We start from the raw sequence: 22,832 nt of genomic DNA on the forward strand, positions 1-22,832 counted from the left end.
AGGAAGGTTAATGGTATCCTGGGCTGCATTACACAATAGAATTGCCAGCAGGTGGACGGAGGTGATCCTTCCCTTCTATCCAGCTCTGGTGAGGCCACGCTTGGAGTACTGTGTCTAGTTCTAGACTCCGCCTTACAAGAGAGAGGTGGAGCTACTGGAGAGAGTCCAGCAAAGGGCCACTAAGATGATTAGGGACTGGAGCATCTCACGTAATAGGAAAGGTTGAGAGCGTTGGTACTGTTCAGCCTGGAAAAGTGGAGGCTCAGGCAGGATCTTATTAATGTCTATAACTACCTGAAGGGAGGGTGCAAAGAGGATAGAAACAGGCTCTTTTCTGCGGTTCCCATAACAGGACAAGAGGCAATGGGCACAAACTGTACCTTTTTCACCTTTTCTGAGGGTGACTGAGCTTGGGAGCGGGTTGCCCAGAGAGGCTGTGGAGTCGATATCCATGGAGACATTCAAAAGACGTCTGGACATGGTCCTGGAGAACTGGCTCCAGGAGAACCTGCTTGTGCAGGAGTGTTGGACCAGATGGCCTCCAGAGATCCCTTCCAATCTCAATCATCCTGTAATTCTGTGGTCATATTTAGCTTCTACATAGTATAATTTAAGTTGTATGACTACTGTCTATCTTACTGTCTATGCTTTCCAGAATTTCTCATTTACTAATACTAAAGCCATTGGTAAACCAGAATCATTGAATGGATTTTAAAGACCTGTGAGACAATTATACAGGACAAAAAAAAACTCGGAATATATTCAGTAAGGTGATAAAAAACCCCTCCCTGTGTCAATAATTTTTCTTTCAGTCAAGAAGTTTTTTTAGAGTGCCATCTTGTGTTGAAACCTCAAACTGAAGCCTCTTTAGGACACAAGCAGGAAATAGTAAAAATATCTGCAAAACTAAATATGGAAGGTAGTTTCTTTGAAATTTGTAGTCTGGTACAGACATGTCTGTTGTTTAAAGTTTTTCCCATAAAATATGAATGGTAAAATACTGTAAAACAGTATTTGAAATATCTGTTGTTTGTATTTATCTGTAAAAATAAGTACAGTCTGTTAATTCTGATATATCTGTTCCTATATTAGTAAGTTTACATTTTTAGAATGTTTTTCAGTCCAAAGTGCTCAGTTATGATTTATTCAATATGGGTGAAATCTTGGTCTCAGTAAGTTCCTGTTGAAGAAGGCTTGGGTTTCTCTGTCCTTTGAACGTAAGATTCTTAGTCACCACTGAAACACGGTAGCATTGATGTTCCAGAAACAGTACACCGCTTAGGCTTGGGAGGCTTTAGGAGTAGAATACAAGTCATTGAAGTATGGATAAAAGTGTAGGTGTACAAATAGGTTTAGCCAGACTGGAGTTCAGCCAAGATGCTTGTGGAATAATGCCGTGGTCCTTCTTATCATTACTCCACAATATAGGCTGGTTTTATCTTTTTTTTTTTTTTATGAAAAAAAGCCTCTCCAGTTACAACCAGTACTTGAGTAGAATGGATTTCAGTCACTTTAATTTTTAGCAAGAGAGTAAAATGGCTGCAGCATAGCTTTTCCTGTCACTGAGAACTTACCGACATGCACCTTTGCCCATCTAGCACTCCGTAATACTTGTCTGTTTGCCATTTATTTATATATGTGAGAAGTAATAGTAATAATAAAAAAAAAGTGTATAAGATGTCCAAGAATGCAGAAAAAGTGAAAAACAGAAAATAAAATCTGGATCAGCCAAAACAAAACCAAACAGATCAGGTGACGTCACTTACTTAGTGTCAGTCTACTCTCATCTTTCTACAGGTGGTATCCACTTAACCACTGTGGTATCTGCCGTGTCTTTCAACAGCATGTTCCATGTATAACATGAATATTGTGAGATTATTCAGGGAGCTTACATTACAGGTTTACGGTGAGATAGGGTAATAAATAAATTATTCCTGCTCTCTGGCAGTGTGTATACCTATATAGAGATTATAGTATCTTGACTTCATTGAGCTTATAGTATAGAATAGACAGAATAGACTCTTTCAGTTGCAAGAGACATACAACAATCATCTAGTCTAACTGCCTGGCCAATTCTGGGCTGACCAAAAGTTAAAGCATGTTGTTAATGGCATTGTCCAGATACTTCTTAAACACTGACAGGCTTGGGGCATCAACCACCTCTCTAGGAAGCCTGTTCCAGTGTATGACCACCCTTTTGCTAAAGAAATGTTTCCTAAAATTCACTCTAAACCTCCCCTGGTGCTGCTTTGAACCATTCCCATGTGTCCTATCGCTGGGTCCCAGAGAGAAGAGCTCAGCACCTCCCTCCCCACGTCCCCTCCTCAGGAAGCTGTAGAGAGCAATGGGGTCACCCCTCAGCCTCCTCTTTTCCACACTTGACAAACCCAAAGTCCTTAGCTGCTCCTCATAGAACATTCCTCCCAGTCCTTTCACTGGCTTTTCGGCCTCCTCTGGATGTGTTTGAGGAGCTTCACGTCCTTCTTAAATTGTGGGGCCCAGAACTGCACACAGTGCTCAAGGTGAGGCCGCACCAACGCTGAATACAGTGGGACAATGCCCTCTTCTGACCGGCTGGTGGTGCTGTGTTTGATGCACCCCGGGATTCGGTTTGCCCTCTGGGCTGCCGGGGCGCACTGCCGGCTGACACTGAGGGTGCTGTCAGTCAGCACCCCCAGATCCCCTTCTGCAGGGCTGGTGCCCAGCCATTCCTCTCCCAATGTATACTTGTGCCTGCCATTACTCTGTCCCAGGTGCAGAATCTGGCATTTTGACTTGCCAAATTTCATCCCATTAATCACAGCCCAATGCTCCAATCCATCTAGATCCCTCTGCAAGGCCTCCGGTCCCTCAAGAGAGTCAACAGCACCTCCCAGTTTGGTATCATCACCAAACTTGCTAATGGTGCCTTCAACTCCTGCCTCCGGATCGTTGATAAATATATTGAACAGAACGGGCCCTAGAACTGAACCCTGAGGAACCCCACCAGCCAGATGTAGCCCCATTCACTACAACTCTTAGAGATCTGTCCTTCAGCCCGTTCTTCACCCAGCACACTGTGAACCTGCACATCCCACAGTTGGACGACTTGTCCAGAAGGATGCTCTGAGGAACAGTATCAAAAGCCATACTAAAATCCAGAAAAACTACATCTACCGCCTTCCCTTCATCCACTAGGCAAGTGACCTTATCATAGAAGGGTATCACATCAGTTAAACAGGACTTTCCCTTTCTGAACCCTTGTTGACTCAGCCTGATGATTACAGTATTCTTTAAATGCCTTTCACTAGTATCCAGTATGATGATCATAATTTTGCCAGGAACTGAGGTTGGACTAACAGGTCTGTAGTTCCCTGTACTAGTTTGACTTCATTTGAAAATTCAGGACACAGGTGTACTTCTTGGTAATTATTTAGTTTTAAAGCATTTCCTAAATCAGTGGAAGTGTGTACATATTTAATTTGAAAAAGTTTATTTTTAAATATATGGTTTAGTATAAAACAAAAAATATTATTAAAATACAAAACTGAATTTTAATTTTAATAAATCATAGGGTTTTTTAATCCACTGTGAACTAATGCCAGCTGCTTAACTCAGTAGTATAAACCATGGCAGAGGAGGCAGATGTGCATTAAACTTGCCTTTCAAATTAATTTGATCATTAACAATTTAAAATTGCTTAAACTCTGAAGCTTGATGAACCTTACATTACAGTTAAGGGTAATTCTGCATTATTTCAGAAATGATTTATGTAAATACATAAATCATACAGTTTGGACTCAAATCTTTACCTTGTAATTCTGTGGGAGTGTGTTCTAAGATACACATTACCTAAAAGTTTTCATTTTGTCAGTTTTTAATTGAATTGACCTTTCTGTTATACTCTAGGAAACATAAAAGTCTTAAACTCCTAAACGTGCTTTGCTCTAGTTCTCTTACAGAGAGTGAGAATTTTACATACGACATTTAAGCAGCACTGGTAGAAGGTATCAAGTGCCTCATCAGTGCCTGCCGTCGGGGTACTGCTTTTACCTCGTGTGTCAGATCTGTGGATACAACTGGGGTTTCTGTAGCATTTGTTAATCCATCTGAAAGCGTGGCTTACAGATGTAAGCTATGAGGGAGCTGGAAGAGAGCCTTCCCTACAGCTCTGGATTCTGTTTCAGAATTAGTAAGGTTATTCTTACTACTCCAAATGTAACTGATCCTTAGGTAATGCGGATTCAGGTGGTAGACAATTAGCAACCAATCTTATTTTACCTTTTCTTACAAATACAGCTGTCGTAACTAAAAATCCATAACTGACACAAATGAAATAAAACTTAAAAACTTGAAAGCTCACTTGCAAAAGAGACCTTTGCCTACAAGACTCCTTTCCTCTCTCCCTCCTTCTCTCTTGCCTTCTCTTTCCCACTAACCAACCTTCCTTCCTTCGTTCTTCCCTTCCTTCCTTCCTTCTTTCTTTCCTTCCTTCCTTCCTTCCTTCCTTCCTTCCTTCCTTCCTTCCATTTATTTCTTCTATTTCTTTCTTTCTTTCTCTTTCTCTCTCTCTCTGTATCTGTCTGTCCGCATTTTCAATATTATTGCTGGTGAGTGTAACGAAGAGAAAGACAGAATTTTCTCCTGTGGAAAAACTAACAATTACCACAGTTGAAAGTAGGAAACGGAACAGCGATTTGAAGTTACATTTCATCTCCATGCCTGTTGGCTTTCATTAGGAGAAGTGAGACGTTCGCTAATGGTTTCACCTTTACCATTTGTTACATTTGCTGTAAGTCTATGAGCCTTCCCTGAGCTTCTTCTTTTAGATCAAGAGTTTTTAGGTGTGTCAGTCACGTTGCAGCCTCGTTAGTGTCGGTGTGACATCCCTCAGGATACAGGAAAGGGTGGCGCATTGCTCTTTGAAGCACAGCCACAGCACACATTAGAAAGAAGCAAGATAGATCAAGTGTATGAGTCCAGGAGCCATAATATATCATAGTAGCTACGTGATTTACCTGTCTGCTGTTCACAGTCACTGCTGTAAGAAGTGACACTTGCATTGTAACATGCAGAAACCCCGATTGAGCCCATTTTCATCACAGCAGCAGTTGGGTGGGTGCTACTGAGCATGCAAAGAGTGGGTGTGACTAAAGGAAAAGTCTGAAAACCTCAAAAGCTCAAAAATTATTTCTGCTTCTGTCAGTGCCTTCTGCTTCCAACCACTTGCAGTCTCGGGTTAGCTGCCCAGCTCTTATTTTCTTCTGGCTTTTCCCCACTGGAATAATTACCCTCCTAAATAGTCTTTCAGTACCAATGATCTTCACTTAGCTAATAGTTTTGTGGAAGTCAATGTCTTTATGTTAATTTTCTCTTTTCAAGTGAAAAATAAAGTATATGTGGGATCACGAGCAGCTGCTGTTGAAGAGGAGTTACAGCTGCCCTCTTCAGGTAGTGGAGAACAAAGTTGCCCTGCTAGTCAGGTCTGTGTTGCCTTCGAGGTGATGGTTGTAATCTCTAAAATTCTGTGTGCAGCTAAGATGAGGTTCCCATTCAGAAATACATACTTAACTGTGTAAGCCTGACTTTGTTGTGTATTTTCCCTTTGAAAACAATGGAAACTAGTAACCTAATAGAGGTTGGATGTCTGTACCTTTGTGGTTTTGGATCCACATCAGTAAGAACATATCTATACTTTTGTGTACGTATGCAAAAGTTCTTAGAAAGTTCAGCTTGCTGAATAGTATGTGTACTCGAACCACAATAAGAGTATCCAAAAATGACATTGGAACAAAGTAGCTTTTATAAATGTGTTAGCGTTTTTGTTCTTGTTTGTTTACTGTGGGTAGGAACATTTCTCATATTTGTGATACCAAGTCAGAGCAAGACTGTTCCTGTCCCAAGGGCTCACATCCTGTTTCAAGAGACAAGTCGATGCCATAAAGGGAAACACACTGACGGTTTATTATGCAAAATATTAGCAGCAGTATAAGAGCAGCCTTAAATCCCAGTTTTCCCATCAAGCTTGTGATTTTCTTAAGGCTCTGTCTTCTAGAATTGATTTATTGACTTAGTTTTTATATGTTTTCATTGGTTCTAGCACACACAATTGCGGACAAAACCAAATATGGAAATGTGACACTGAATAGATAAGACACCGTCACATGACAAACAAAAGCCCTCCAAATGTTTGCTTCTTAATTGTAAGCCAATCTTTTCATTTTGGAGGGAAAGAAAAGAGTTTAAATGGTTGAACCTAACTAGTGACTATGGTAGAGGACAGTGAAACAGCCATACCAACATCTCATGGAACAGTCTACTAGCACTTGTGGGAAATTTAAGTTAAAGGCATCTGATTTAGTTAAATTGGGATAAATTTCAGGAACAGGATCCAAAAGTGCTCTTAAAATGGCTGGAGTGTGGGTTAGAAAGCTTCTGGGGTGGATATATCAAGGCAGGCTATTGAAGTGTCCATATTGCTACAGGCTTTGGGTTATTTTTTCCATGAGACTGCAGAGCAAAAATATTCAGTGGCACAAAAGCTTATGAAATACGTAAAATCAAAGTAATTGTATAGACCCTAGCAGTGACGTCTGTTCCTCTTCAGAGCTCAAATTTTGCTCTCTTGCTTCTCCTCATATCTGCAGTTCTCCACCCTTAATAACTTAGCTCTAGTGTCCACCTGAGAGAAAAAAAGGCCTTTCAAATGTAAAACATAAGTACAACGACCCTTTTCCTAATTTCCCCCTTACAGATGCTCAGACATTTCTGGGATCATAACACGGGGGGAGAGCAAAGGTGACAAATCCAGTGTTCCCTTTGCCATATTTAAGTCTCAGGATAATTTACTTTGTTGAGATCGTAAGCAAGATGTCAAAAATAACTGTTTTCTTAACACTTTTCTTCATGGCAAGCATGGTCAAACTTAGATTGTTCTGCTATTCCAGAGCAATCCCTTGCTCTGGAATAAAAGGAAGTCTGTATATACTGTTGATTATGATAGTCAAGGTGGTAGTGCCACCATGCTTCCCCACTAAGCAAATGATTTAAGCACTTTCTAAATGCGGAAAACCTAAGAATAATGACAATAGTAAATACTTTTTGTTTAGCGTGCCATCGCTCAGCAAATTGGATCGTGTTAGGCTTCGTCTGCTGCCTAATGCAATGTAGCATAGCAGATAAAATAAATCAAATGGGTGACACTGTGTTAGACTTGAAAGATGGTAGCTCTTATACAGCAACTGATGTGAGAACATGTCAATGAAGTAGCTTTCAGATATTTATTGAAGTCTTGAATCTCTGAAACCCAGCAAATGCATATTTTAAGGCCTATGAAAAAAGCAACTACAAATACAGGAGTATGCTTATTACTGACAAATCTGTTGCCTGAAACAGAATTCAGCGAGATTTTGTGTTTTCTTTGTGTGGTCAATTCATTTTTTCATTTCTGCAACTGCTTCCTAGAGACATTGGCTTGAACTTCAAAGTGTACTGCTACAAATGCTTTAGTGATTATCATGGTAGCTAGACTCAGAATTTTTAGTTACAAAAGTTCAATAGTGCCTACCAAAGATCATTTTAAGTTTTAGCTACCTAGGATTTAATAATATGAATTCAAAGAAATAGTATCCAAAAAACTATTTGTGATTGTTTTTATCATTGTAATAAAAAGTTATGTTTATTTGGGTCAATTTTAAGGAATGTTTTAATTTGTATTTCTCTCAACTGTTTGTTCATTTTGAATGCTTATAACAATTCACTGCATGATTCATCACTTGAGCCTTTAAAAAGTTGTTCTGCTAATTATCTTTCAGTAAATAAGCATGGAGTTGCAGTAAGGGTTGTAATCAATTAGGAAGCCTATGAAGTCATGCCTATTCTCTTTACTTAAAGCTGTATTCTTTTTGCTTCTGTTTTGTTTGCTCTATGAAGGCAGAATGCTCAACTCTTCCTCAATATGCAGTTTAAATAATTTTTTATTTGATCCTTGTGATGGCATTGTGAATTACATTTTTCAAAAGCATAGGCCAAAAATTTGTTCAACAGCAAGTATTTTTAATTTTTTTTAAATATCTGATAAAAGACTAGGAGCGCCTTTATTTATTAAAATAACAGGTAGCCTTCTCAAATAAGGTGTTCATTCTATAAAACTATAAGGCATTTTCTTAAAGTTTACAAATGAATTGTTAAATTGGTAAAAAAATAAAAGTGCTTCTTCAAGAAATTTGTGTTCTAGATCAGATTTTTATTTGTATTTGCACAATAACATGCTGTGAAGAATAAACGTGCATTTATGAAGGGGGTGTGCCCCCATTAGTTTCTGGATTTGCTCTCCATTAATTTTAATTATGTAGGAGATTTTCTGGTAGGATAGTGCTAAGGACCTTTGGGTACTATGCCTGTAATTTTGGTTTTGTAATCTGTTAAGATTTCTTTTAAGTTTAGCTTCTGTGAGTACTTATGAGTTCTAGAGATCTTCACACTTGTTCTTCAGATTATTAAAATGCTTCTCTAATGTATCTTCCTCCATAATTGACACGTATTCATAATTTGAAATTAATGTTACCGTTAATATTTGAAAAAAAAAAAAAATCATTAAATGTGTTCGGGTTTTGTTGTAGGTATTACATGATAAAATCAGAACACAAAATTATAACAAAAATATAATTAACTTTCTTTTTCTGTGTAGCCCACTGTTTGTGAACGGGAGCTCTGCGTATTTGCTTTCCAAACATTAGGAGTCATGAACGAAGCTGCTGATGAAATTGCAACTGGGGCTCAGGTAGAATTATCTAATGTTTATTACATGTCTGACTTTCTAGACTGAGTCTTCTCAGTCTCTTCCAGTATTTATTTTGACTTGTATTCGCCATATGAGTGCTCTTTGGTAAGTATTATTTATTTGTCCACTCTTATAGCTGTAAATACACTATTTTATGCTTGGCGTTTTCAAACGGTACTAATAGGGAGCTTCCATTGTTTTACTTCCATGTAATTAGAGTAACCCTGTTCTCTTGTTCTGTTTTATTCATTCAATTAGGTCACCTGGGTTGTTAATAAAGGCAGCCATTGTCATTTGGAGATAATTCCCATTTATTTTCACCTAATGAGCCATTACTACTCTGATGCAATTAATAAGCTACTTCCTGTTCATGGTGTTGGGATGCAGCTATCCACTGAGCATCTGTTGTTTTGATCATTAAGTAACAGTAGGAAAGTCCTTACTGATGTTGCTACATACTCAAGGATCAGGAATTTAATATACGCTTGCTTCCTGATTCTAAGTTCAGTTATTAATGTAGCTAAAACAATGTCATTGCTTTCTTTCCTAATTTTGTCAGTGCCTTAAACCAAGGTATTCAAAACTATGTTTCTAAATCACAATTTAACGTTATATTACAGTAAATTCACAAGTTAAAAGGTCTTATGTTTAAGATTCTTTTAAGATCTTAAGTTAAAAGTTTGCACATCTTCCGGAAAAGTGCATTCCTCTTCTTTGGAAGAGGAAACGTTCAGTTCAGTTAACTTTAACAAGCACTAGTAAGTGTAGCCACTGGAAAGAAGCTATTTGGCTAAATGCCTGAATACCGCCTCTGGGCATATCCTCAAAGGAATAAACTTGCAGCAGCATACACCAGCTTCTTCACTTGAGAATGTGACTGCGAGATCTGAACATCAACTCTTCATCTGATGTCTGAAGACTGTTAGATGGCTGTATTTGCAACATCTAACATACCAAACATTGGGGTACCTGTGTAAGCTTGTCAGAAATGGAGAGAGGTGTGCTGATGAAGCCCCACCTCTTCGCAGCCTGAAGTCCTCTGAAGACCTCGACTATGTGTTTCTGGGGAGCTAGAGTTTTATGTTTTTAATTCAGGCACTTACATGTACATTTAGAATCACAGAATCATAGAATAGTTTGGGTTGGAAGGGACCTCTAAAGCTCATAGTCCAACCCTCCCTGTTACAAGCAGGAACATCTTCCACTAGATCAGGTTGCTCAGAGCCCTGTCCAGCCTGGCCTTGAATGTTTCCAGGGATGGCACATCTACCACCTCTCTGGGCAACATGTTCCAGTGCTTCACCACACTTACTGCAAAAAAATTTGTTTCTTATTTGTAGTCTAAATCTACACTCTTTTAGTTTAAAAGCATTACCCCTTGTCCTATTGCAACAGGCCTTGATAAAAAGTCTGCCCCCATCTTTCTTATAAGCACCCTTCAAGTATTGAAAGGCTGCAATAAGATCTCCCCAGAGCCTTCTCTTCTCCAGGCTGGATAACCCCAGCTCTCTCAGCCTGTCCTCATAGGAGAGGTGTTCCATCCCTCTGGTCATTTTTGTGGCCATCCTCTGGACCTGCTCCAACAGGTCCATGTCTTTCATGTGCTGAGGTCTCCAGAGCTGGACACAGTACTCAAGGTGGGGTCTCACCAGAGGGGAGTAGAGGAGCAGAATGACCTCTGGGACACATCTCATCATGTCCCATAGAATTCTGTATGTTCAGGTTCCTCAGGTGGTCATGAACCTGATCTTCTCTTACAGTGGGAGGGACTTTTCTCCCCCAGTCCCTGCCTTGCGGTCTATCCACTGGAGAGGTGTGGGAAGAAAGATTGACAGTGAAGACTGAGGCAAAAAAGTTGAGTACCTCAGACTGCTCCTCATCTGTTGTTACCTATTTGCCAGTCTTGCTTATCAGGGGCCGTATGCTTTCTTAGACCTTCCTTTTCAGACTGACATACCTGTAGAAGCCCTTATTATTATTCTTTGCATCCCTTGCAAAGTTCAGCTCCAGCTGTGCCTTTGCTTTCCTGACCCCATCCCTACACAACCAGGCAGTATCCCTATGCTCTTCCCAGGATACCTGTCCCTGCTTCCACTCTCCATGCATTTCCTTCTTACCCTTTAGGGGAGACCAATACCCTTTAGGCCATGTCGGTCTTTTGCCCTCCTTTCCCAATTTCTTACACCTGGGGATTGAGAGCTCTTGCTCTGTATGGAAGGTGTCCTTAAAGATCTGTCAGCTCTGTTCTGCCCCCTTGCCCTTGAGCGCAGTTTCCCAGGGGGTCCTATTGACCAACTCCTTGAAGAGCTGGAAGTTTCCTTTCCTAAAATTATGAAGAGATTAGGTACAAACTTACATGGTAAATTACATGTACATTGTACATGAGGTACAAACAAGTAGCTCCCACTTCTCTTTTTAATTACAGCTAACAGGAGAGGTGGTCCTGGTTAGCTCTCACTCTGTGTTTTGTGTAAGTATCGCTGTAGCAGGCATATGCGGAACTTGCTCTAGATCTCCAAAACACCTGTGCATCTACAGAGCTTTGCTGCAGAGTACTGAAGTGATTACAAGCTTAATGGTGCTTAAAAGAGTTAGGTAAGAGGTTCGATCAATTGTCCCATTGGACCTAGGTGACTAAATTTCAGTGCATTTTACACTAGTGATAGCATTGCATCCATCTCACTACATCTGATCTGGTTGAGCTCCCTTCCTGTTTGCAGAAAGAATTCAGCATTTTTAGGGTTTGATTTTTCTGAGCTATTTTTGACATTGGTTTAGGATAGTGTGAATCACAGCATAGGCTGTCAGCACAGTGATTATTTTCTCCATTGATTATGAAGAGCGCCTAGGGTGACTAGTAAGAGGTGGGTGTTGACATTGTGAATCTCTGCATTTTGTCCGATGAATCTTCCTCAAATCATTTTTTGTAATGCAGGAGCCTAAATACAGGCTCTCATTATTAGAAATCACATCCTGTTTTTTCCTGCTGTTCTTTCAGCTAGTTTCCTAAGTCATACACCCCTACTTTGTCAGCCCCAATATTCAGATGGCTCCTGCTTAATAACAAGTGATTGTACTTTCTAAAACTTTCAAGCCTGAACTCACCTTGGCATATTTTAGTCATGTAGTTGAAATGCATGAAAATTAAATGCCTGATTTGTTGATAGTTCAGACTTCCTGTAGACAGTCTCTGGAGAGGGAGAGGCACTGTCTGAGAGACTGATGTCATAAGAGGGAATTGTCATCAGCAAGTGTCATCTTGTCCTCCTTGAATATATTTTAATCCTTACTTACGTCCTTCAGCACCTACTGTTAAGGAGGAGAAATTCAGGCCCAGGTATAAGGACATTTACTAGATCCACAGCACTTTCTGTTACCAAGGAATTCATAGGCAAGTTTTTATTATAATGTTTGTATTAGACCTACCTTCCAGTTTAAGTTGCTTTGTATTCCATCAGCTCAGAATAATTATTTCAGGGGAAATCGAGCATTTAACTAAGCCTAATCTACACACGTTTTTCCCCGTGTCAGAGCAATATGCAGATATCATGGTGAGAAACAATATAGGAGTCAACAGACAGGTTAAAGGAGAGCTTTGGGATGATGTTCTAAGAAGGACTGTGCCAATTTTAAGACAAAGTCCATGGTGCAACTCATAACGCAAGACAACTTTGAGTCACTGTTAAGAGATCTGGGGACAAACAACACAACAAGTGTTTTGCGACTGGAGGCTAAGAAGTGCTTCTGAGAAGCAGGATGTATGAACACAGGCTCAATGTCATGGTAATACATTTACACAGTTGCACGCCTGTTGCCTGACCTGGCTGCGTATGTAGACTCCTGGTCTCCTTTGCAAATGCTAGTGCAGATGCCCTGTTTTGAAACATTCATCACACTTACAGGTATTATAAACTGGAAAGTAATCAGAGCACCGTGGAGGAAGGGATCATTATTTAAATAACTTCATTTTTCAGTATATGTGAGATATTTAGTAACTGGAACTAACAGAATATTTTTAAACTGATGAGAAAGTTGTCCATTCATGCTAAAAGAGCAGAGGAGGAGAATGGCAACAGTATGACTCAGCACAGCGCAGTTCCTTTTCCCTTTCATCATGATTCTTATTTTCATTGTGCTTGTCTAAAGGACCATCATTTTTTTTTCCTCCAAATGGTACAATGGGAGATATATAAAAGCTTCTAGAACAGCTTGAGCTGTGAGATGAGATCTGATTCTTGTGGAGTTGTGGGAGAAACCAGGGATGCCTACTAAGTACGACTCATCTCAGCTTTTCCTTTCTTTCATGGAAAACTCTGTTTTTACACAGGAATGTTTTCAGAAGGCACAGAAAATACAGGGGGAAACGAGCTAATTTGCAGCTACATTTTTTGCAGCTACATTTTTATGTAGCAACTTTGGATTTCACTATGAGCTGGATTTAGCTGTCACAGCTGCCAGAAAGCTGCATTCTCTCTGGTTTGTGATTGCTGTATTCTATTTTTAACCTCTGAATTATGACTTTTGAAACAATTGCACAGAAGTCTGTTGCTAAGTTATGTATGTGCCTGCGTGCACGTAAGTGAACACATGCTTGTGGACACATTACATGTATGATCTTAGCGTGAAATCTTGGAAATCATACTCAAAGCCGTGTTGAAGTTTTGTACAACGGGATGGAAGGAAGAGGATCTCCCAGTGTGAGCTGTGCAAATGACTGTTAACTCATGCACTGTTGTGGCTTTAGCAGTTGTGGCACTTGTTTACAAGTGTTGCTGTGATTACAGTCTTCAGGAGAACAGCAGGCAGTGGTATGGATTCACAAACCCTTCCTCATTCTTGAGCAACATTTTTCATTGGCATAATACGGTACAGAAACGCAGATCCAGCACGACTTCATTTCCCTAGAGAATTAATTTAATCCATGAATTAGCACACATGCATAAGAGAAAGCAGGGCTGCAAGTAATGTATTTGACATGGTAATACATTTAGGACCAGATACTGATCCTATTTATGCACCTGGAATAATGTACCAGGGCTGAACCTGTTGAGGTCAGTGGAAAAAAGTCAGTCCTAAACTATGTTCTGAGGATAACATGGTTTGGGTGATATAGGTAACAATGAAATACGAAATTACTATAATGTGTAAAAAAAGCAGATTGGAAGATACAATATGAAAGTACATATATCAAATAAATATTTTTCTTTTTCTCTAGGTGGTTGATCTGTTAGTATCCATGTGTCGGTCTGCATTAGAGTCACCTAGGAAAGTTGTCATTTTTGAGCCATATCCTTCTGTAGTTGATCCAAATGATCCTCAGATGCTGGCCTTTAACCCCAGGGTAAGTAGATGTCTTTCATTATGTCATAGCTTAGTTTTAATCATGCATAACATTTCAAAGCAAAGCCGCCTTCTGGAGGAGTGTCCTTTATTATAAGAGATACAGCTCCAGAATATTGCACAAGCATGTGACTTTTGTAGCTTTTTTATTTGTCTTTGAGAAGGTATTTGAGTATTAACTGTAATTTACTTTCAAAGTTACGTTGACACCAAGAAATTCTTTTAGGGTACAAATGGTAAGTGCAAAATTTTATATTCTTAGTCTTTCTCTCAGTGGGCACATTGGACACAAATGTGTCCCGCCTTTGGGAGTTGTAGACCATGTAAATGGGGGGATTTCCAGTCTATCTTTTTATTTTTAAAGTGGTTATTGCTGTCATCTCATTTTCTATTTGTAAGCAATTATGTCCTTAAATGTAATTTTATCAAATGTTGACATAATAGTTGAGTTTTGTGCACACATCAGTTTTGAAGTAAGGAATTGTGTTTGCACTACTTGCTCTTCAGCCGGCCTATACTGCCTCTGAGGGAAGCCCTTAAGAAGCCGTGAACTATTACATCTCACTTGAGGCATCCCCAAGGGCAGAAATGAGAACTTTGGATGTCCTGTATTGGGATGCATTTCTCTTTTTCTGAACAAAGGCCAGTTAGCAGTCGTGCTTCCTCAGGAAGGGGCGAGTATGTTCTGTAGCATGTGGGAAGAAAGACTTGCCAGGAGGTGCTTGGGAGGGGGCTGATGAGAAGACAGCTAGTCTGGTGGCTGGGCAAGGTGCAAGTTTGAAGCAGACGAGGGAATGTGAAATAGGGTCACAGTAGAAGAGGAATGGAGAGAGCCCCTGGGCTGGCAGGACCCACGCTGCCTCCTCTCAACTTCTTGCCTGCATAGGCGAAGTAAAAGCCCGTGGGCAGAAGTTGCCAGGACCCAAAGATGGGGAACAGTGAAGCTCCTGAAGGTGATGTGACGTGTGGAGCTGGTGAAGCATGGACTGTTAAGCTCATCCTCTCAGAAAAGGTAGATGGTCGCGGTTCCCAAGCAGAAAGTATGCAAGGATCAGGGTGAGACAGAGGGACAACTGAAGGACCTCTGGTGTTTTATAGAGCTGTTAGCAAAGTAAACACATCTGTTTATTTATTATTTTATTTAAAATCTATTTGGTCACTGCTGTATTTAACTTAATAACATGTCATCCAAATAACTGTCAGAATCCACGTTTAGATACAAATATTTGTTTAAAAAGTGAGGTGACTTTTTGAGTGTGTTGGAGCTTCCAGTGAAATTCAAAGAAAAAACATCATGATAATATTTTTTTTGTGGAATTTTCCTGGACTATGAATGAGAGAGTCAATGTGTGAAGTGGAAGGAAGTTACTGGTAAGAAATGTTTGAAAGGATCGGTTTGGTGAACGTTCGTCCTAGCTTTGGTTTTATACACAAAGAATTTGGGGTTTTGTAGAGCCAAAGACTAATATTCTTTTAATTTATTTCCTTATTTTATGCTATATCAGAAGAAGAATTATGACCGAGTCATGAAAGCATTGGACAGTATCACTTCTATTAGAGAGATGACCCAGGTGAGTTTAAAAATCTTTACGTAACTTAATCACTATTTCTAGAACAAGGAAGGTGTTTGTATTGCTTGCCTGTGATGGGTGGGGAAGTCAATAGTATCACCTCCTTCCTATGGAGCTGTAGTAATATTAAAATGTGTGTTAACAGTAACAAACCTAGAGTATCCGTAATGGCAGTCAAATAAAAGTGATGAAGTAGAACTCTGTTTACATAAGAGATAATAACAGCAGAATGGGACATTGTAATGCGATAATCACCAACTGCTGCATTTCTCAAAATATCAAAGCCAAAATGGGTCTTTTATTTCCAAAGCAAAAGAAATTGATTTTGTGACAGTGTTCTGAATGATAGCTTTATTTCTGTTATAGTAAACCACTTGATCAGATAAGTATGGTTGGGGATGTGGAAGGTTGGGTCTCTTAGGATTACTGCCATATCATTGCTCAATATTCACAGTGGGACAGAGCCTGATAGCAGTACTTATGTTCATCGTTACACTTCATTTCCCAAACAGCCCAGTTGATTATAACTGATTATTGAAATCTCTCCCATGTACCTTGCTTTTCCAACTGCTATGTAAATGTAACCTCATAACAGTTTATAAATCTTACTCTATATGTATTCATAAAGTACTTGGCGATTCTGAAATGAAGCATGAGGTGTATAGAGAGGAGTAAAATAAACTGAAAATTAAAATTCACGTATTTTTGTTACTTAGTGTAACATCTTGTAAAAATTGAAAAAAAATCAGGTATTTCTGTTGCCTAATATAATGTCTTTTAAAAAGAAAAATAACCACCATTTTGCTTTTTTTAAATAAAATAATTCTTGGACTGAAGACTTTTAAAGGGATGCTTTGCACTGTGATTGAAATCAAGAATGGTTTTCAAAGGGATTATAAACTGATACAGTATTTTACTTTACCAGTTTATACCGTGAAACAGTTAAAAAAAATGGAGTGGATTATCTTGGGGTATTTTAAGTGACTTAATTTTGTGAATTTCCAGTCCAATTTCTTAATCCAAGAGTCAAACATAAATAGATATCTTCTGCTGTTCTCCCTGAGATCACCGATGTTTGCTATAATATACTAATTTTGATGCTAATTATATGCTATTATTTTAAGTCAGGGAAAATAATTACTATATTAATTCTTCTTGTTGTCAAAACACATTTATAACTGTACAACGCTAAATGTCAGTAAAACTGTGATTTCAGCCTAATAATGAGTCCCATGTATTTGTTTTAATAGATGAAATCATGGGCAATGTAACATAAAATTTAACCTTATGATTTCAACTAGAAATAAAGAACATAATTACTCTTTTCTAGGCACCTTACTTGGAAATAAAGAAGCAGATGGATAAACAAGACCCGCTTGCACATCCTCTTCTACAATGGTATAAAATTGACTCACATGAGATGATAATTATTACCAAGTTTAATGAATAATCACTTCACCAGGGTAATTTGGTATAAACTCACCCTAAGAATTAACGACAGGGCTGACATTTGCAACTGCAGGTGTTTCTGGACTGTTTCTGGACCTCATCTGGCTGGGCCCTCTGAAAACACTGGAAAGACTCCAGCTTATTTGTACAGCCTCTGTTCTCATTTTCTAGTCAAGATTTGGTCTACTTCCATCTGATAGGTTCAAAGGCCTGCAGCTGGGTCCTTTGTGGTGGCCATTCATAACACATTTTTAAGGAGAGAAGTTCTGTTTGGTTACCATGTCTAATACATCTAACTGTTTCTTATTTTAGGGTTATTTCTAGTAATAGATCACATATTGTGAAGCTACCGGTGAATAGGGTAAGTGTTTGTGGGTTCTTTATTATTTTCTCATTTCTCATGGATCGTATTGGTAGTTTAGGTGGGAGTCTTCTAGCCACATGTAGGTGTCTACATTCAAATTAATTAAATGGCTCCCATTAATAAACAAGGAACAGAAACAGGCAGTTTCAGGTCATGACATAGAATCATGTTGTGGATATCTAAAATAGGTCAAAGGAATAATGCTCAAAAAAAGCCTATTTGAGGTGAGTAGTTCAAATACAAGTGGTCTACATTGTAGTCATCTGAGATTGGGTGAGAACAACTTCACTATTTGATTTGTTACCACGTAGAATATTAGATATAGAATTGTACAGAAAGCAGTGCACACAAACACTATGTACCAGGAGATCCACATATAAATACACCTTAAAAAGAGTATAGCTCTTGAATTTTAGAGGGGTGGTGCTGAGATTCGTTTCTGAGTATGTGTGCCTCTGATCCTCCGATTAAGAACATGGTAATCTGCAACCTTTCAAGCCTGAACCTTAATTCAAAGCCAGCTCTGATCAGAATACCATGATGAAATTGATCGATTTAATTGCTTCACTAGAGCCATAATAGGCTGAAATTTGTTTCAGAAACTTCCAGATGTTTCATAAACTGCAAGACATTTTTACTGTTTGATTTCAGGTAAAAACTATGGTAATGAGACCAATTTCAACTTAGTTCATGTAGTTATTTATATGCAGCCCTGTATTGTGTGAAACAGCATGGTATCTTAAGAAGTACCATTGTGGAAATACAATGCTTTTGTGTTAATCAACTTCTTTTCACTTGTGCACTGTTATATTTTACAGCAACTGAAGTTTATGCACACTCCCCACCAGTTCCTGCTTCTCAGCAGTCCACCAGCCAAAGAATCCAATTTCCGAGCTGCTAAAAATCTCTACGGAAGTACCTTTGCATTTCAGTAAGTACATATATTCATATTAATCAAAGGTTATCAAAATGCCATGCTATTTTTTTGTTCTTGCCATTTGAGGTTTACAACTGTGAATTTATTGTTTTAAAGGATTACTGATTTCAGTTTGCATTTTATACTGTGGATTTTAATGTTTTCTTTTTTATTTTTTCAGTGGTTCACACATTGAAAATTGGCATTCCATCCTGAGGAACGGCTTAGTTGTTGCTTCCAATACGAGGCTGCAGGTAAGTAGTAGACTAAATAGACTTTAGCTAAGCTGTGTGTGCTTGATTACGTACTAGTGTAGGCAAGCTTTCAGGGCCAGTGGTTCTGGTAGTCATATAGGTGGAAAAAAGGGATGATTTTAAATACCATCTTGTTTCCTGGAAAAAGTACTTTTCTGATGCAATTAAAGTGAAGTAAAATGTCTGCTAAAATGGCTAGAAAATCCCATTGCTGGAGTCAGTATTTCAATATTAGATTGCAGAGCAGCACCTCCAGGAGGCTTAGCTTAGTACTGCTTAAAAGCAGTCAGGATTAAAATTTAGAGCTACATAAACTATCTCCGTATTATAGGATCCAAGAACATACTAGATTTACAGGAACTGTGTTTACAGCATCTCCTCTTCTCCTTTGGTTCCCTTGGGAATGGAAATATGAGTGTACTTGCCAGGAGGGAGCTATTGCAAACTTCAGTTCATTTTCTCAGCCTGAATCAGCAGGAGACCACTATTGCAGAGCAAAGCAGGCAGTACCCACAGGATTGGGGAGCTGTAACTCAGAGTACTTCAGCATCATGGTTTTGACAGCTCTTCCCCAGAGCTGAGTCCATGATACCTTGGAGGAGGATCCCAGGGTGCCAACTAAGGATCAGGGTGTATTTGGCCATGTACAGAAGCACCCTTAGCAGGCATCATCCATAGTAATGTTAGATTTAAAAACAGAAAATACAACATATATATATATAAATATATATACATGTTAAAAATATGTAAATCTGATGTAAAATTATGTTTTGGTTTCCAGAATATACTGTATTTTAGTTGTATATTTGCAGCATGATTTTTTTTAAAGACTGTTTGGAACACCATTTATTACCAGGGAATAAATTAGTGCAGTGGGGCAGATGCGACATTACAACCTGTTCCTATCATTATTATTTTGTCCAGATAACTAAATTATTGTTAAACAATCACTCCGCTCTTTTTCAGCTCCATGGTGCAATGTTTGGAAGTGGAATCTACCTTAGTCCGTTGTCAAGCATATCATTTGGTTACTCAGGTGATATTTATAAATCACTCTAAAGTTGCAGAAATATAGGGGGGTATCTTAGTCTACTGCTTTTCTTACCAGCTTCACTGTTTACAACACTGTATTAAATTTTATCTTTGTCGACCAAGATTTAATTTATTCAAAAAAGAGAAAATCTAAATTCCCTTATTAAATATCTGTCCTCATTTCCCAAGGTGCTGCGTATCTTGAAACCGTGCTTGAAGTAAATAGTAGCTAAATCCGGATGCTGTGTGTAATGGAACAGGTCTTGATTATGCAGAGGAAATCCAACTTTGTGATTTTTTGTTGGTACCTGCATAAGTCTATCTGATCTGACAAAACAAATGCTCATCAATAGACATGTTCAACTGTGTATATAAGAGTATTTCCAAGTATTGCCATGTCAGGATTAAATAGAAAGTACAGGACAGTGTGTTTATTTTAGCATGAGAAGGAGAGGGAACATAATTTGTCCCACTAGTAATTCTGAAAGTGAGTTGTGCAGATTTGTCCATGTAAGAATTAAATCATAAATACAAGCACACTAGAAACAAGATACACCAATGTGTACACTAAGAAACTTAAGAGATTTTATAATATGGTGACTTTTTCCTTTAGGTGTGTTGCATTTGCCATTTCCTCAGATATAAAAGTGCCGGTATAGTTGAATGTGTGTTTGTGCGCAAGTAGATAATTATGAGACTTTTAGTTATGCTCTCTGACTTTCAGTATTTTTAGTTATATTTTTACTTAATGTCACAAGTCATCTTAAAAGCTCAGCATTTTTTATTACTGTTTATTGAATTTCAATATCAATAATCTCTACATGCACTTTAGCTTTTCAGAGATTACACAAGTATGGAAGCTTTTCAGGACTCACTAAAAGTGCAGGTTGCGGTATCATTATCTAAGAAAGTGCCCTTCTTTTTGGACAACCCTCCTTTGTCAACTTCAATGTGTTTTGTTTCATCTTTCTACCTTTCTTGGTCCCTTCCATCCCGTCTCCTCCAGAAAGGAGGCCTGTGTTCCTATGAAGTATGTAATACTTGTTGCAAATAAAACCCACAGAGGAGTCGTACACTCCCTGTTCCTTCAAAGAGTCAAGATTCCCCATAATTCAGTCTGTGTTTGTAAACTGCCAAGAAATATGGGGTACTAGAACAGCAAGGAAGCCTGTAGAAGCATACAATACAATATTTTTTTGTAAACTGACATGAGGAATATAAGAGACATCTAAGGCACAAATGTAGGTGTTTAGATTTCTGATATGGAAATTGGATCCAATGTGGCTGACAAATAATTTAATACTTTTACATGCAGATAAATTAATTAAACCAAGGTAGACTTTAAAACTTTAAACAAATTAATACTTCTAAAAGTGAATTAGACTTCTAATAAGTCTGAAAAAAGTTTTAACGATTAATATTTAAAGTTCTTTCTCTCGTGATTTTACTATACCACCCACAATAAATCAGACTGTGTTACTTCAGCGTGAATAGGATCAGTTAGACTCAAGACATGCTGACATGCAACTCTGTTAAGTAACCACCTAAAAGCATTCCTGAGCTGAATTCAGTGGTATTTAAGCTCATGTTTATCTGCTTTTGCACCTACTTAATGCTAACTTGACTTTCCTAAGGTCTTTGCAATACGTGCAGACATACTGGCAATTTGCAGGATTAAACTGAGATATTCTATGACAAAGTTAACTAAATTTTTGGGTGTCATGCAAAAGGCTATGATTCCCACTGTGTTACCTGTTTCATTCTCCACACTTAACTTTGCTTATTATGGTATTTATATGCCAGGGTATCTTACATGATTGTAATCTTCCTAGGGATGAATAAGAAGCAGCAGAAGGTGTCAGCTAAAGATGAACCAGCTTCAGGCAGTAAGGGCAGTAATACGTCACAGGTACAGTACATCAGCCGTCACTGGAAGATTTATGGGTTTGTGTTTGGGATCTTGATAGCTGAAAAGGAGATAATATTCCCTTTGTGAAAGCTAACAGTTTAATTTTATTGAACAAAATCAACGACTTCAGAGACTGCAAACTTTAAATACAGCCCAACTGCTTTTAGTAATAATTTGCGGAGTATACTGCAGGTCTTGTGGTCTTCTTTTCCAAGCAGGAAAATTTATGAAGAGAATGAAAATGAAATACAGATTGCATCATGACACTTAGGAAGGCCTTGCTTTCTGAGTTCTAGAAAAAGAATTGAGAGTGGTTATTGCTGGAAAATGAGTAGCATTTCATATATAGCGAGTCAGTTTTTCTTTTTCATAGTTTTTGCATATTAAAGCACTACAATTCTGCTTTATCTAAAGCAAACTTATAGCGTTTATGTGCGTGGCTAAATTTTGAGAAGGAAATCTTACATCTGTCCCCATATTTAACACAGAGAAACTACAGAATAATCTGGCTTTGGAGAAAGGTTGGTATGTAACGGCAGAAACCCTCAGAAATGGAAAGGCCAGTAAAATATCAGGGTAGAGGCCAAAGAATTGGTGATTACATTCACCCTTTTTTTTTTTTCTGCTATCAATTTGTTTATTGGGAGCACTGATATTTCTAATAATATTGTTCGTTCTGTAATAATTAGAAACTTTTCTCTCTGGATAAAGGAGTTCAAATCCCTCCTACAATAATCCAAACAAGTAATATAAATGTTCTTAGAATTTCTATTAAATCTAGAAATACAATAGAAATGTTTTAGAAAGACTGCCTCTATCTTTGTTCACTAATAAACCACTGAAAATAGCCCCCTCCTTTGTTACTTTTTCACTCAGTATGTCTTACTGCACTAATTAAGTTTTCTCATGTTTTTACATCTCAGTCACAGAAGAAAGGACAACAGTCACAATTTTTGCAAAGCCGTAACTTAAAATGTATAGCCTTATGTGAAGGTAAGCTGAAAGCCCTTGAAAAACTTTTTTTTAGTCATAGGCACAGTGTTACTGGATGCAAATCAGTGAGACCTTTAGTTGCAGTACTGGTAGTTTTTAGGTAAGAGACTACTGGTAGGCGTACGAGTACTTGCTTAGTAGCTGACCTTTATATTTCATAGAATCATAGAATGGTTTAGGTTGGAAAGGACCTTGAAGATCATCGAGTTCCAACCCCCCTGCCATAGACAGGGACACCTCCCA

General features: G+C 38.4%; 1 protein-coding gene across 1 annotated transcript in view; it reads left to right on the plus strand.

The window, feature by feature from the left end:
- Positions 1 to 22,832, plus strand: part of PARP8 (poly (ADP-ribose) polymerase family, member 8) — a 129,112-nt gene that overhangs the window by 101,580 nt on the left and 4,700 nt on the right. Inside the window, exons 14-23 of the mRNA XM_009894214.1 lie at positions 8,669 to 8,761; positions 13,977 to 14,102; positions 15,607 to 15,672; positions 17,003 to 17,070; positions 17,434 to 17,482; positions 18,304 to 18,416; positions 18,583 to 18,655; positions 19,622 to 19,691; positions 21,520 to 21,596; positions 22,520 to 22,589. Coding sequence (XP_009892516.1) covers positions 8,669 to 8,761; positions 13,977 to 14,102; positions 15,607 to 15,672; positions 17,003 to 17,070; positions 17,434 to 17,482; positions 18,304 to 18,416; positions 18,583 to 18,655; positions 19,622 to 19,691; positions 21,520 to 21,596; positions 22,520 to 22,589 — 805 coding nt within the window. The remainder of the gene's footprint in view (positions 1 to 8,668; positions 8,762 to 13,976; positions 14,103 to 15,606; positions 15,673 to 17,002; positions 17,071 to 17,433; positions 17,483 to 18,303; positions 18,417 to 18,582; positions 18,656 to 19,621; positions 19,692 to 21,519; positions 21,597 to 22,519; positions 22,590 to 22,832) is intronic.

This window comes from Charadrius vociferus, unplaced genomic scaffold, assembly GCF_000708025.1.
Source record: "Charadrius vociferus isolate BGI_N301 unplaced genomic scaffold, ASM70802v2 scaffold70, whole genome shotgun sequence".
Classification (NCBI taxonomy): domain Eukaryota; kingdom Metazoa; phylum Chordata; class Aves; order Charadriiformes; family Charadriidae; genus Charadrius; species Charadrius vociferus.